We start from the raw sequence: 16,066 nt of genomic DNA, 5'->3' as shown, positions 1-16,066 counted from the left end.
GTCCTGATACATTCTTTTGTTTCAGTCCCATTTCTACTGCGATTTCCACCAGAGTTCACTGCTAGAAGTGAAATTTAGGTATAATGGCAAGTAATTCAAGGATAAAAGTACAGTACTTCAATATATCAAGGATGTGTTTGCTTTAGTACTAAAATCGATGGGAATACTATTAATTTCACAGGAAAAAAATGTTTCATACACTTTTGACATTCAGGGAACTCTTGCCATACTACCCTGCCTTCTATTTTAACTCAAGATTATAAAGGATATTCTAGGAAATACACCTAGTTTACTTCAGCTACTCACACAGCCTTTGAGCTTGTCATCTCCCCACTCTAAGAGAACCATGTGTAAGATCAACTTCAACAGACTGCAGGTTTAAAATTTTCCCCTCCCAGCTTGCAAGATTGGTATGCAGATCAGCCAGAGATCACCCAGTAGATTCAGAACTCCCTGCCCACCCCTACTTTAGACCCCATTGCAATGTGTTCCTGGGCAGCACATTACTGGGAAAGGCCAGTAGCAACTAACACGCTATTTGGGAAGCTTCTGTCTTTTCATTCCCAGATAAGCTTATCAGGTGACCTTCAAACTGTTGCCTTCCATTTCAGCTCTCATCATCTCCAGAAAACAAAACTTCTGTTGGCAGAATATTTAAGTCCAATACATCTGGAAATAAAACTATTCTATGGAACTAAAGATTGCTAGGGCTGATGAGAGTTCTAGTATGATGATCTGGAGCATACTAAGTTGCAGAAAGCTGAATTAGGAGCTGAAAATGTATTTTAGCTCCTGCTTTACTTTGAACACTTCTGCAATGCTTTTTAATGATTGCCAATCCCAAACTTCTCATTATCTTATTTAAAACTGATTATGTGCATCAAGTCAGTGTCAATTCTAAGCAGCTAAATAGACAGATATTCTCCAGGAGGATCTGTCCCCAACCTGGCTCTTCAGGTCTTCTAACACTGTGCCCATCACTGTTGTAATTGAGTGCATCCACCTTGCTGTTGGTTGTCCTCTTCCTCTTTCCCTCCACCTTTCCTAGCATTAAAGCATTCTCCAGAGAACTGGGTTTTTGCATAATGTATCCAAAGTATGATAATTTAAGCCTCATCATTTGGGCTTTGATTGAGAATTTAAACCCAATACTTGAAGTTGTTTTCTCAGTGAAAAATAATACAAACCACTCACTCATGTTTTCAACATAATTTAATAAGAAGCTTCTGGTTTAAAAGGTAACCACAGCAAAGACATAAAAGAGCTGGTGGCAGTTGCCCATGAAACTTGCTCTTACTCAAACCAGTCCCCAGCAGTTACACTTGTAGGCTTAACTGAGTTGGAAATGTTATTGCTCAATTTGATGTATGGAATATACAGTTGTTTTTTTCATGGGACCCTCTAATTTTAGCAGAAAGGAAGAAACACAAGGAGTATTGGGGGGATGGGTGTGTGAACAGGAGACTTCAACTGAGGTACCTGTAGTTTAAAACATACCTAGCCAAATAATTTTGGCCTAAGTTTGGCATAGTATGGAAAACTTTGGAAGAATAATGGTATAACAGACTAGGAAAAGAGAGAGATGGGTATGTTTTAAGATGTTTCATCAAGGAGAATTCCATCAAGATTATGCAGATGGGTGGACAAGTGCTGCAAAAATATACCTTAGCCCTCAAGCTGTCTAGCTTGGATTGCTGAAATGAACACTAGGGAGCTCGGATCACTTTCTGAAACATTCTGTTTCAGCTATTAAGAATGACATATGATAATCATGGATTAAGCCTTTCTCAATCAGGTACCATCCAAATGGGTTGGTCCCAGAATTCTCATACATCATTGAATTGAAGCCAGCAATTTTGGGAGTTACAATCAGAGGACACCAGGTTGGTGGAGGAATGATTAATTGTCCTAGCCTGGTCAGATGCAAAATGCTGCTAAAGCTTTCAATAACTTATTTTGCTTAAGTGAAAACATCCCCCTCTTGACAAAATGTCCTACTGTAAAAGCTAAATGTTGGTGGCTCAATATTCTAAGACTTGTTCATTATCACTTCTACATGTCTGTTGTTTCACCTCTCTAATCCCAACCCCCCACAATAATTTTGAAGCTGACTTGTAATTATGTTCATTTCACTAACCTTGAAACACAGAGAATGGTATTCGTGCTGAACATCTGGGGGATGGGAAAAAAAGAAGTTGGGACATGAAATAGAGCAAAAGTTCTCACCAGTGCTAGAGCACCAATAAAAAGAAAAGTTTTGCTGCAATTTTGACATACTGCAGCTGAACCAGCTAAACAGAAACTTGGTTCTTAGACACCTGAGGTCACAAGACTGGACAGGTCCAGAGCTGGTTCTGAATTATCACAAATACCTTGAGTGGAATGCCATAAATTAGTTGGCATGATACAGAGCAAGCTTATGGAAACCTCTATCCTACATTTTTAATAGAATTCCATTGGGTGCCAACATAAAAAGCACTGAAATTATGAAAGTGCTGGTGGCTGGTATGTGATGAACCCTCCCTTTTTTAAACACCATTTTTGAGATTTATATAAAAAAATTGGTCAATGGACAATGGAAGGTAATGAGTGGGCAATTTTTACATTAATAGAAGTGCCTTGCTTGTATCTTCCATTGGAAGAAAACGTCCATAGATTCAGACATACTGAATGTCACTCATCAACAGCCATATATTTTGCTTGCTTTTATTTGTTTTCTAATCCTACAGACAAGTTTTTAAAGGTCCCTCCAGCATTTAATTTTATTATTTACTGTATTCCCCTTCAAGTGGAGATCTTAATATAGAACAATTTTTTTCTGAACTGAGTTAGAACTCAGTATGTTCTAACTAACATACTGAGCTATCATTCCATTAAATTATTTTTGAGAGGCAAAAGCAAGTAGGCCATCTCCTGGAGAGTAGTTAAGGGATGGACAAAAACAGGGGTAAATATTTATTGTTAAAATTACTTGCATATTTCATTAGCTGACCTTGGTTGATCTCAAAAGGCTTATCACAGACCTGGTTAGTACTTAGATGGAACCCAGCAAAGCCCAAAACTATAGAAGACATTAGCAAATAATGTTGCCAAGAAAACTAGACGGATGTGTCCATAACGTAACTAGAAGTTGAGCTTTATTAAACACATTTGTTTGTTTATTGGTGCCTTTGAGTCAGTCTTGACTCCTGACAACTGCGTGAACTAGTCCCTGCAGTTTTCTTGGCAAGATTTCAGAAGTGGTTTGCCATTGCCTCCTTCCTAGGGCTGAGAGGGAGTGACTAGCCCAAGGTCACCCAGCTGGCTTTGTACCTAAGGCGACACTAGAACTCAGAGTCTCCTGGTTTCTAGCCTGATGCCTTAACCACTACACTAGACTGGTTCTCTTTTATAGATTATGACATTTTCTGGTTGTAATAATTTGACTGTAAATTAATCATTTGTTCTGTAGAGGCTGAGTTAATGTTAGGCTTGCAAAATCCTAACTCAATAATGAAAGAATCCCAATTAACCCTTTTGTGAGCATAGCCAAAAATAGACTGAGTGCAACTTTGATGCTCAGAATACATGCAGAGTGGATTTGAATGTTCATCAGAGAAGAGGATGTCAATGTTGGAGTCTGACCTTATGGGTCTGTATATTATCCCTTTTTTAAAGGTGGGGGAGGGGGGAGAAACAGGATCTTCTGCCATAGATTAACAAGATGATCACCAACTCCTTCCGCCACGTTTTATTATAGAAAAGCCGCCAAACAGTATAAATTTTAAAGGTGCCCAGAAACACACTCTTCAGAAAGTTTGGAGGCACCAATTATTTTGAATACTAGTGGTAGAGCATCCTTAACCTGAAAGGTTCATTGGTTGTACATATCACCAGCATTGCTATCACCATCATCACTCTAGACTAAGTAGTGAGATAGACTTGAAAGTGGATGACAAACATGAGCTTATTTTTGATTGAACATATCAGTAAGAAATATATCAACTATCTCTCCCATCCAATTGCATATGCCTGTCTGGAAAGCCTGTTTCAGAGAGCTGTTTCATATACTTGGTGAGTTCTGATGGCTTTCAAGAATTACATAGGCTCCCTGAGCTTGCAACTCATCTGGAATCATGCCTTCATGTATGCACAATCGTAGCAATATATTCTGAGCTCCTGGCTTGAAGTAATTTGGGGCAGCTTCTGTGACAGATGACTCTGCATGGTTCTAACTCACTTGTGTGTTTATGGCCAACCTGCTCTCACAGACCAATGCATTGTGACTACTGTTGCATCGACTGGAATATACAATGGAAATTCTGAAATTATGGAATGGTTGAAAAAAATGGAAACGGACAGTTTGATGTTAATTTTCTACTTCTCAAAACCTGGCCTCTGCTATATCTTGGACTAGCCAGTTAACCTCTCTGAGTATCCACAGGAGCTAATGAGGAAAAGCTTACTGAAATAAAAATAAAATGAGGTAGGTTAAAAATAGCAAAACAGATCCAATTATGATCCAGAGACCAATGGGAGAATCCATGCTTGGAGATAGTGGAAATAACTAATCTAAAAATACAAATAATTTGAACAAGGCATATAAAGACAGAGATACATTCAAACTAAAAACATACATACTTCTGCACATACGTTGGTCATTATATAGGCGGGTACCAAACAAGGGGAAGGATAGAAACATGAAATCTAAATGTTGAATTATTGACCAATGAAACCCTCCTTTAATCTGCTCTCCTTCTCCTGCAATTCTTTGTACCAAAAGTTGAATATTTTATTAAGATTTTTCATATTGAGAATAGGATACAATTAGATAAGGAATACTGATCTGCATTTGGGACTTCCATCTTGGAAATATCTGAATGATATTGCCTCTTTGTGATTTTAATGGAAGAAATAAAACACACCAGTATCTACAAGGATCATGCCCCCTATCCCCCAAAGTAAAGTACAACTGTACAGAATAGGTATGATTCAGACTCAAACATATCTGAGTTAGATGCCTTACGTAAGAAGCTGTTAGGTATATTCTTTAGCCAACCTTTGGAATCTTGCAATATTTCAGTTAGCTTCCCAGTCTGCAATTTAAAGATATCTTCATGTTACAGCTTGGAGAAAGGCAACAAGTGGGAATGATTGACAAGAATGGCACTGCTGTTCCTTTCAATGAGCACCATTATACAAAGATCTATAGCCTTGACCAGCCAAGCGCCTTCCAGACGTATTTGGCTTGTGATCATGCTGGCTGAGAATTTTGGGAGGTGGAGTCCCAACCCATCTGGAGGCTTCCAGGCTGGGGAAGAAGCATGAACTGAAAAATAGACAAAAAAGTAACTCTATCGTGATCATATTATATTGTCCAAAGCTAGGAGTCTAGCCATTTAGATTTCCCAAAGGAATGGGACAAAATCTCATTTATACTGTTATTTGAAATATCTTGACCTGTTTGCAAAAAATAAAACAAAAACAACAACAACAAAATAATCCCCACACAAATGTCCATAAAAGCAAAAAGATTTTACAAAACGTAGCCACTCTATGGTTAGGGCCTCTCACACAGAGATTAAAAATGGTACATTTATTGTGCTCTCTTGCATCAGTTTTAAGTGATAACTTTATAACAGCAGTTCTCAGCCTAGCCCCCACAGATGTGTTTGATTACAACTCCCATCATTCCCAACCAACATACCCATTTGGCTTGCTAGCCATGATCATGGGAGCTCTAGTCCACCACACCTAAAAGACACCAGGTCAGGGGAATCTGCCTTATATCATACTATATATTCGGTGCTAATAGGCAGACATCATTAAAACAGATATTAGACCTGTCTCTATTCATACAAACTGAGGGTCAAGGAAAAAAAGTAAAATAATTATTTTTAAAAACCCTAGAGCCGATTCTATCACAGCTTAATTTGAACACCTCAAAGAGATTTATTCAGCTAAACCTCTTAAGCATTGGTCCTTTTCTGCTCAAATAGTGTTGCATTCTTGTGATCTTGAATAAACCTGCATTCTGAAATCACAATGGGAAAAGTGTGTCATATTCTTGGAATGTGTCTGCATAAGCAGGACTGTGATCACAGAAGAAAGCAACATGATCCACAATGTCTTCTTCACCTGCCTTGACGGTGTAACTCTGCATGTTCCGACGTCCTTCAAAATTTAACAAATCTTGGCATCAAAATAAGCACCAAGTGCCCTTTCGTTACCAGTTCATCATGGAATTTCTGTTCAGGGTCATGAAAAATACTTGGCTACTTCCCCCTGATCTTACTGATGCAAAAAATACCTGTTTGGAAAGAAAGCATTCTGATTAAATTTAGATGGAAAAAACCATCTCTTCCTCCCTCCCACACATATACAGAGACTTAACTGAAAGTGTCTGTTTAGTTGCTCAACTTGTTCATTGGTTTCTTTAATAACTATGTATGTTATTTTCATTTTAAAAGACTCAGAATAAATTTTTAAAACCAGTCTCCATGTGCCTGGACCACAACTCCCAGAATTCCCAAACAATGTGTGACAGAGGACACCAAGCTGGGGATGAGTTTTAAAACATTAATTATTATATTATGGAAATTAGTGCTTGTCCCATTCAAATTGCTGGTCAATTCCATAGTGGTACAGTATAGCCCTCCCTGTTCCTAACCCAGCCCTGAATTAGTTGCATAATTACAGGCACACAACCCCAGAACACTATTTGCTTCCTCCTAATGAGAACCTTATTGCATAGTGATGTTATCTAAATTGGGTTTGGGGTAGAAAAAGAGGATTGTGAGGATTTTCACCATCTTTAGAAGGGCTGGTTTCTTGGGTGTCTACTTTTCAAAAAGAAACTTATTTTTTCACTTGTTAATACTTTTGAAGAGAGAATCTGATAAAATAATGGAGGCCTTTCTGATTCTTTCAATGACTGGGATTAAACAAGCATTAGGACCCTTTGGGTGTGGCAGCTATAAGTAAAATTTAAATATACACGTGCAGTGGACTAAACTCTCAATGTTTTACTTTTCATATTTGAAAGTTATTTGTACAGTCCCCTTTGCAGTGCCCTTTTTCTCTTATGGAATGAGGACATGTTTTCAGAATATTTTGGGATATGTGGAAGAAATATTCCTTTGGGGAAGCAGTAATCAAATATTTCATATATTTTTATTAAAAAAAGAAAAAGCTTTACTGCTACTTTTAAGCAAAATAAGCTTCTCAGATGTGTCTGGTTAGCAACTGTGCAACACTGAAACACAGAATGCAGAATCTTAGACTCTGAATTGACTCCCAAGACCTGGCCGGGGGGCGGGGGGGATGATGATGGATGCCCACATGTTTTTGCAGCAAACCTTGCAAATAACAAAGCAGACAGACCAGCCTTCTTCAAATGAATGTTCGAGGGATGTAAGATCTTCAATACACAGAATTCCCCAACAAGCATGATTTTTTGCTGAGAATTCTGAAGTTGAAATCTACAAATTTGGAGATTGTGGAGTTCAGAACAAACAAGTGTGAAGTTTTGGGAGAAGGATGTGGACCCTCTGGCTCCTCATGTTTCAACAGTATAGAATAGATGTTGCTGAACTAAAATTCCCATAATCAGTCAACACTGGCCTTGTTAGGTAGGACTAATGAGTTAAAACACACTTGGGGGCTGGAGGTTCTCCACCTCTGTTTTAAGAAACCAAGAACATTTACTCCATACAGTTAGCATCCTGAAAATAGACCTACCTTATCATTTCTTTCACATAGAAACTTTAACCGCTGTGCACGCTTGTGCATAAATACTCCATCCAAATGTCCTGTCTCCACTGATCGTATCTCAATAGCTTTCTCACCCCAGCCCATTATTTGATTGGAGTGAATATAGGCTTGTCATAAAAACAAACAAACAATGCATAAACGTTTGGTAATACATTCTGATTAAAAATATATGGAAAAAAGCAAGTTTTACCATATATCATTCCTAGCAGTAATACAACTTAAAGTGGAAATGTCATAGGGTGGAAGCTCAAGACACCAATCAGCATCCTGGTTCCATCACTGAAATACAACAACCAATTCTTGCTTACCCCACTCTAAATATATATGTCTATATTTCTATAAGTCTCTATATATGTATATCTAAGGAGAAGAGGAAGAACTGACATACCCACTGAAGTGGGCATTTCTCCCCACTGGAGTACCACATCTTTTGTTATGCGTCCATAGGTATTAACGTATACCCCTTCATCCTCATAGCACACAAGCATTTCCATTCCATCCGTCTTGGGTAAGATGACAATGGCATGAGGTGTAATATTGCCCTGAATCTGTGTACAGAACAGAATACCCCCCCCCCCCAAACCAGCATTAAGTCAAGTGTTCAGGGTAAGAAGGGCCAACTTGCTTTGGTATACGTCACTTTCCTTTGGAAAATAAGTAGACTAATACAGAGCAATCATCAGCCCAGGGAAATGTTGCCTATATTATATGTGCTTCCAGGATTACTGAATACATGCTAGCTATGTCTTCTGACAAGTTAGTTGCTTGCCAGAGCTATACTATGGCCTACCCATAAAGTAGAAGGTTTATCAAAACTTGGCTGATAAACTATGAAGAGCTCTGGGAATAATGGGAAGCTTCTTGCAGCTCAGGCTCAAATTAAGCTCTGTTTAGTATCTGAGGCACATACTTGGATATATTCAACTTTAAATCCATTGATACGAGCACGGATATTCTGGCTTAAGTGGTTCTGCTTAATTGCATTTTATATTTGATATGTTATTCTATTAGTTTGCAAAAGCATGTTCATAGCAACTTGTGGACAAAAATATCCTTTAAATAATAAAACAATATTAAATATCCAATCCAATTAAAAATTGAAACAGCACTGAACAGCAGTATTAAACGTTAGAAATCATGTAGCTATAAATGGAAATAGCACAAAAAGTCTTCTGCAGTAAGACAGTCCAAAGTTACAGCTATCATAAAGACCCTCCAGAGATGTCTATAGCCAAATCATTTCTTTTGATGACAGCATTTGAAACAAAGACTCTCCAGAGGGTACAGATCAAATGGTTAATAATTATAGCTGAATGATGTCAGCCTGTTGTGGTTTCCTGCCCACAGCATTTACAGAAGTGACCACGGAGCAGCCTCAGACTTACATGAGATGGTATGTAGATATCATAAGAGTTGCCTGAATCTACATCAATAACATGAAAACCAGTATGTGACCCAAAGATGACTTTCAACCTCTGACCTTCTTCTACTGTGAGGTCAACAAGCAACGGTTTGTGCTGAAGATCTGCAAAAGACTTTTAAAATCCCCTCAGTGAATTTTTGTGAGATGCAAAATAAATAAATAAATATCCAAATAATTAGTATTCAGTGGTAACAAAGTGACAATCTGACATTCTACTTTTAAAAATGTGCTCCTCTATTTCTGCTAGTTTACAGACTCTGTAGATTTAGACATGATTAAGCCTTTTTTATATTGGTATATTACAAGAAGGTCTAAAGTTCCACAGGAATGTTTGGCTCTTTTAAGGATTTTTTGAGAGTGAGGCCATTCCACACATTGGATGAGCAAGTGTTTGTAAACCCCATTAGGAAAACTATACTCTCCAAGGGCCACCAAGGTGATTTATCTAGTATGCTCTGATACATGTACTGGAGAGGAGAGGACAGAAGAAACTTGAATTCTGCCTCCCGCCTGGCTGTGACAATTCTACAGTTTTTGTTACACTTAAAAACTGAAGAGGAGGAGGATTTCAGGATCAAAGGGATACCTAGTGTAGGCCTAAACAGGAATCCCTTTTGGGCTTTGATTTAATCCAAACAGCAGAAGATCTTGGGGGTTATAATGTTACTTCTTTGAGATGAGCATTTCAAATCCCTCACATTCAGATCTTGGACTAATTAGGCTGTTTATGTTAATTATTTATTTGCTTTTAAATTCCTTAATGAAGAATAATAAAATTGTTACAAAATATCAGAAAGGGGACACAACCCAGATACTAATGGCTCAGTTTTACCGAACTCTTACAAATACTGTACTCATTTAAGCCTCCTTCAGATGTACACAGATTGTGACAAAGTAGTTTGGCTCACTGTCCTACCTCTTGCCCTAAAATGGAAGCAACTATCACTTAAATTTTAAATCTATTGTCTAAGTATGTGGACTGTGATCTTTGTAAAACCCAGGACATTACTACATCACTCAGTCTTACCGACATTCAGATGTTTATGCAGCGCCATGCAAACATGGCATTCAGATCAGGGCATGGGTAGCAATTTAATAGTGGCACAGCCAGACGTGATTGCTAAGACAGTGTCTGACATAAGAAGCAGCTCTAACAATTCTGTAGGAACTTTCTTGGCAAGGACATGGGTTCAAGCCATTATTTGCCATAGGTAGCTAAATAACAGACGTGAATGACAGATATTCTTATCCACAAAAAAAAAACAAAACAAAACCATTAATAAATGTATGAGTAGTGCTATTTTTTTTTTTTTTTGGTAACGACACAAAACATACCTTAAATGCCATAAACTTGTGATAAGGTTTAGGAGCCCAAGCATATATCTCTACAGCATTCTTTAAGGCAATCACCAAGAACTTGATTCTCTCATATTTCACTAAAATTGAAATAAAACTAAAATTTTTAAACATCCTATTTACATAGACTGAATTACAAAACTGAATCATTTTCTTTCTCAAAAAAGAGTACTGAAAACCACTTTTGGAGTACGTTCTTCGTAAACTTGGATGCTTTCCTCTACATATAAGGGCAACCATCTTAATTTACTTGTGTACTTGTGAGTTGTATGACTGCCATACCTTAAGCAAATTAAAGATGGCAACATGTTTCAGCCTTGACAGTAGTTAGAAGAGACCAATTAATACAAATGCAGGTGTTTGAAGAAAGGCATGTATGTATCTGGAAGAAAACTGGATTTAAGTTGAGAAAACTAATTTGACATATTGTCCTACCTTTAATATTACTGCAGTACATAATACATGATTTAAGGTCAGACCATGGTGATCAGAAAATATTGTTTCTGATAATGAAAATAATTTGCTTAAAATAGTAACTTCAGTGAATTAGATTTAGCCATACTTAGAGTAGATCTATTGAAATCAAACAGTCAAAAAAATGAATTTGTGGATCCAGTGCAATGCTTTTAACTACTTGTCAAAAACAAAGAGAACCACTTGTTGATTAATGTTCTAGGGAAACTAGGGAAGTAAGACCATGCCTGCCTATTCCATTCATGGCCCCATTTTACATATATGAATTGTACATGACACTGGAACACAGACCTATGCATAACAAGTCCAATGTGTGCATGTCCAACCCCTGTAATAATAGCTCCTGTGAATCATGTAGGGGATCATTTATCCTATGTAGTCATAATCTACATCACCACCAATCTTGTTCCAGATCACTATTTCTGCAATTGCTGGTTTAGCGGTATCAAGGCTTGTGTGGAATATTTAGTGATTGTTGTCTGTGCTCTCAAGGGCACAGCTTGCTGCTGGGACAAGCAGGGTTCAGCCTGAGAATGTACACAGGCCCCACGTGACTTTTATATGGTAGGCATGCTGATTTTGTGAGTTCGCTTGCTCTGCAACCAAGAGAGCTTCCACTTTCCATCATTGATTTACACTTACCAACTTTATAATGGATGCAGCCTTCCAAATCACCTACAGTGATCCAGCCTTGTTTCTTTTCTACTTCTGGATCATTGTGCAATATTCTGTTTCTTAACCATGAAAGGTAGTAAACTCGTAGCTTGTTCTTCTTTCCTGTTAAGACATGCAGCTCATTTTTCTACCAAATAAATATAGACTCCATCAACTATGGACAATATTTTTAATCTATTTGCCTTTTCCTGTTTCAAGCAAGTTCCATTCAAGCAAGTTAATGTGGGGGATTGCATTGCATTTTTGTCTACATAAATGCAATACAAGTGGTGCTTCTTATTTCATACTGTATTTATTTTCTACTATCTATCTCACCCAAATAGACAAAGCCCTTTGGAATATTTTACAAGCATGCTCCTGCTAGTCTTCCTGAATACTAAAACATTTTATCACCATGTATTAAAAATTGTCACTGTCGGCATCTCTAGTGCAGACACAGCCAAACTGATGCCCTCCAGATGTTATGCACATCAACACTCTTCTGATCCAGGGACTTCTGGGGCAGGTATGGCAAGGACTTCCAGGTGAGGCATGGCAAACTGAAGACATCGCTGTGAAAGTGGAGCCGACAACCATGGCAAAGACCAAGGAACTGGTGAATAGACCAATTCCTTGGAATCTCTCTGGATAAGGAGAGGATGGGAGATCACCCACATGTGCTCTGGATGGCTGCTCCTCCTAAGGAGACCACAGAATAGCAGTTTTCTGTGGGTTTGAGTGCTGGGAGACGAAGAGATTAGCTATCTTACTCGCAACTGTGACGGAGCCTTTTGAACTACACTAAATTCATAACCTCACTTTCTAATCACTTTCAGAAATTGCCTATTAACCATCTTAAAGCTATTAGAGACCTTCGGAATGACAAGTTTGAAAAGTCTTTATTGAGTGAGTTTATCTTCAACTCTGAACAAACAAAAAATTAATTATTAGCTTAAGAACTTAAAGAATGTGAAATAAACAGCAAAAACCTAAATAAGATTTTGATCTAAGAAAGCTATGAACTGATTAAGGGTCCAGATAAATTTGGAATATTGACTTTTACTGTAAGATTTAGGAATTAATTATAAAAAATAAGTAGCTTCTCATAGGAAACACTTATTTTGGCTATCCTGGCTATTGTAAGCCATAACAAAGATAAGTTATGTTATGATTTTAGAAACTGGACACTAGAGGGGACTAAAGATTCTAAGCAGAAGGGGAAAAAATACAAGTCTTTTCTTGATTTGGTTAATACTAGGACTTATAAAATGACACAAACCATTATAGCATCAGAAACATTAAAGGAGAACTTTTGAAGAACGGAGCCAGAAATTAGTAGATACAATATCAACACTGTCAGAAATGATGTCTGCTTCTATAGATAGACTATGTCCAAAAGATGTTAATGAAGTTAGTGAAGACAGATGTGGAACAAATTTTATCTGACAAGACAGAAAGTGGAACTACAAATAACAGGCCAAGAGAATGATTTGGAAAAGGACGCTTTACTGGATATACAAAAGAAACTGGCTGAAGTTTTAAAAATTAAAAGGGAAATACAAATGATAAACCAAGAGAATGATCTGGAAAATGTTTTCTTATTGGATCTACAAAAGAGGCTTGTAAAAGCCTTGAAGAAACCTGTGCAATGGGATAAAGAAGAATTAAATTAAAGATTAAGGCTGTTAGAAGTAAAAGGAAGGAATATAAAAGTTGATTTATTTGATCAACTCAATAAGCCATTGTTTTGCAAAATTCTGGCAACCCTTTATGGACTTTTTGCTGACATTAGAATTGAAAAGTTGGTGTTTTATAGATTTGCTTATAGATAAGGGATGGAATAGGGGATGAAGAGATATCTGTTTGTAACCTTATAGGGAGTGAAGAGTTACTGAATTTGTTTATACTTGTGATGAAGGTTGGACTTTTTTATCTCTCTCTTTTCTTTTTCTTCTTTTTCCCTGTACATTTTATTCTTTTTTTCTCTCCTCTTTCTCTAAGTTTAGTTTGTATTAGTTTTGACTATTGTAATCAAAATTCTTAATAAAAATTATATTACCAAAAACAAAACAAAACCCCACTCTTCTGATCCAGCTAGCATGGCCAATGGCCATGGATTCTGATAGCACCAGTTTGCCTACTGTTGTTCTAGTGGACAGAAATTATAGAAGATTATATATTGCTTTGTAATATGAATATATAATCAGTTTTCTGACTACTTAAAGTTAGCAAGAGAGGGAGCAAGGGATAATTTTGAGTGAAGTACAAAAAGTCCAAACAGGTTAGTAGTCTAAGATCTCCTTTACTAGTATGCTCTGAGGTTCCTGCTAGATGAGTCAGAAAGGTGGAAATCTGGCAAAAGAACTGAAGAAACAAGACCTTTTGAGAGTACAGTAGAATCTTTCAGAACCTGGAGAGAGCTCAGAGAAGAGTCAATCTGATTTGGCAAGTGCTGAGTTTCAAGGTCAAACTATGCACTAGGGTTGAGTGAAGCTTTGAGTTAAGGGTTCCATTAGAAGGTGATTTGATCAAACTCAATCTTCAGATAAAATCAGCAAATCAATTTGATCAAGTCCCTGTGAACTTATCCAAGATTTAACAGACTACTTTTACTACTTTTGAACATATAAGGTGGTGCATGCATTCATGTGAACCAGCTGCAGTGATTTAACATGTCACGTGTGTATACCTTGCCTGTCCACTGCTTAATGAAATAAAAAACAGACTCCACCAAGATCTATTTGTTTACATTTCTGTAGCTTTTGGGACACTGTATGTCCCCTGCTTCCATCTAACAATGGCTTGGTTTCTCAGTTCCTCTTCAGTGCATAGAACAGATTGAAGGACGCAAGGGTGGTGGTGGTGAAATTGGCCTCCTGTTCTTGTTTAAATGAAAGGGCAATTAGAGTCCAAACTCATGCTACTCATCACTAATACAGAACAATCCAGTCTCAATCTTCTTTACTGACTTCTTTAATCAAAATTTGCAAAATATACCTTGGCTTTCACTACAGATGGAACTACAAGCTTAGAAGACACCAGGAGCATAATGGAAACATGAGGTAGTCTTACAATTATACCTGAAATAGTTACAAGGACATTGAGGCCTTCTAACACATCCATTTGTTGGAACCGTCTCCTATTGATCAGATTGTACACTTTTCCTTGTCCACTCCGATCCAACAGCATAAGCCCGTTCTCGGTTCCTACCAGTAAGTTTACACCTGCACAAGGGGAAGAAGGAGAGGTGATGAGACAGAAATTGGGGTCACTGTGCATCAAAAATGACAAAATAAGGGAATCAAACTACAGCTGCAACACTGTAGTTGACTATCCAATCAATTTATTTTTTGATAAGGATGAAAGTAATATTTAGGAAGCATTTTTATTGTTTTTAGAAAACACATGACCATATATTGAACAGTTCATTGTCCCATGAGTCAAAATGGGTGAGGAGTGCCTCTTCAAGACAGTCTTTGCAATCTGGATTTTTTATATGAACTGGTATTAAAAAATAGTACAATCAGAGTTATCTGTTTCCATATTAACTGGGGACATCTTATTCAACTTGAACTGAGGGCCTCACTGTTGGCCATGTACCTCATTTGCTTAGGGAGAGAATTGAGGAGACCTGTGGTCCTCCAACTCTCTTTGATTTCAGTTAACATGGCCTATGATCAAGAATGAAGGAAACAGTCATATAAGACTATCTGGAGGACAACAGATACATCTTCCCTGCCCCGACTTAGGAATCCTTTCTAAGGATGGATGGAAATGGATGGATGGATGGATGGATGGATGGATTCATTCATTCTTTGTATGTGTGCCTTTAAACCCTGTGGTTTTCTTGACAGCATTTTCTGAAGTGGTTTACCACTGCCTTCTTGTTCCTATGGCTGAGAGAGAGTGACTGGGCCAAAGCCATCCAGTTCACTTTCATGCCTAAGGAAGGAGTAGAACTCATAGTCTCCTGGTTTCTAGTCCAGTGCCTTTAACCATCATAACAAACTTGTTCTCAAGATTCTTATTACTGGACTGTAATTGATAAACACTGTAATACTGTAGATATCTATATCAAGAGAAATAAAAAAATCTAATCCCTCCTCATAAATTGAACCTCATTGGGTGATCTTGGGATACTAATCTTCCTTATTTCATGATATGCATTGAAAGTAATATTGGGCTGGTTGATGAAAGAAACAGATATGGGTCTTCAGCTCCTAATTATCTCTCCTTAGTTAGATAATTAACTGAACCAACCAACCAAATAAATGTGTACAGACCTTGGCTATTCTTGGGTACAGAATTATTATTCATTTTTAATCAAGGATTTTTCTATGCTTGAAATCTAATACTTTCACCCTCTAGCTGCACTTCCAGAATGGACCTGAGCCTTACCTGAAAAAC

The 16,066-nt window shown here is 37.5% G+C and overlaps 1 protein-coding gene across 13 annotated transcripts in view; it reads right to left on the bottom strand.

The window, feature by feature from the left end:
• Positions 1-1,194: 1,194 nt before the first annotated feature.
• The window catches only part of TNIK (TRAF2 and NCK interacting kinase), a 298,380-nt gene continuing 283,508 nt past the window's right edge, over positions 1,195-16,066 (bottom strand). For 12 of the 13 annotated variants that reach the window (XM_088132086.1, XM_025172923.2, XM_025172943.2 and 9 more), the window contains 7 exons: positions 14,740-14,883; positions 11,648-11,782; positions 10,511-10,611; positions 9,138-9,287; positions 8,141-8,300; positions 7,720-7,859; positions 1,195-6,289 (listed from right to left, as the gene is read on the bottom strand). In XM_088132086.1, the coding sequence (XP_087988212.1) occupies positions 6,206-6,289; positions 7,720-7,859; positions 8,141-8,300; positions 9,138-9,287; positions 10,511-10,611; positions 11,648-11,782; positions 14,740-14,883 (914 nt within the window). In that variant the 3' untranslated portion in view covers positions 1,195-6,205. The remainder of the gene's footprint in view (positions 6,290-7,719; positions 7,860-8,140; positions 8,301-9,137; positions 9,288-10,510; positions 10,612-11,647; positions 11,783-14,739; positions 14,884-16,066) is intronic. The other variant, XR_015794405.1, reaches the window with a different exon arrangement.

The sequence above is a fragment of the Python bivittatus genome, unplaced genomic scaffold (genome assembly GCF_059951505.1).
Source record: "Python bivittatus isolate LINGU-HERP-01145 unplaced genomic scaffold, Pbiv_v1 ctg000980_np1212, whole genome shotgun sequence".
Lineage (NCBI taxonomy): Eukaryota > Metazoa > Chordata > Lepidosauria > Squamata > Pythonidae > Python > Python bivittatus.
Note: the sequence above shows the minus strand (reverse complement) of the source record. Positions and strands in the feature narration are given on the sequence as shown.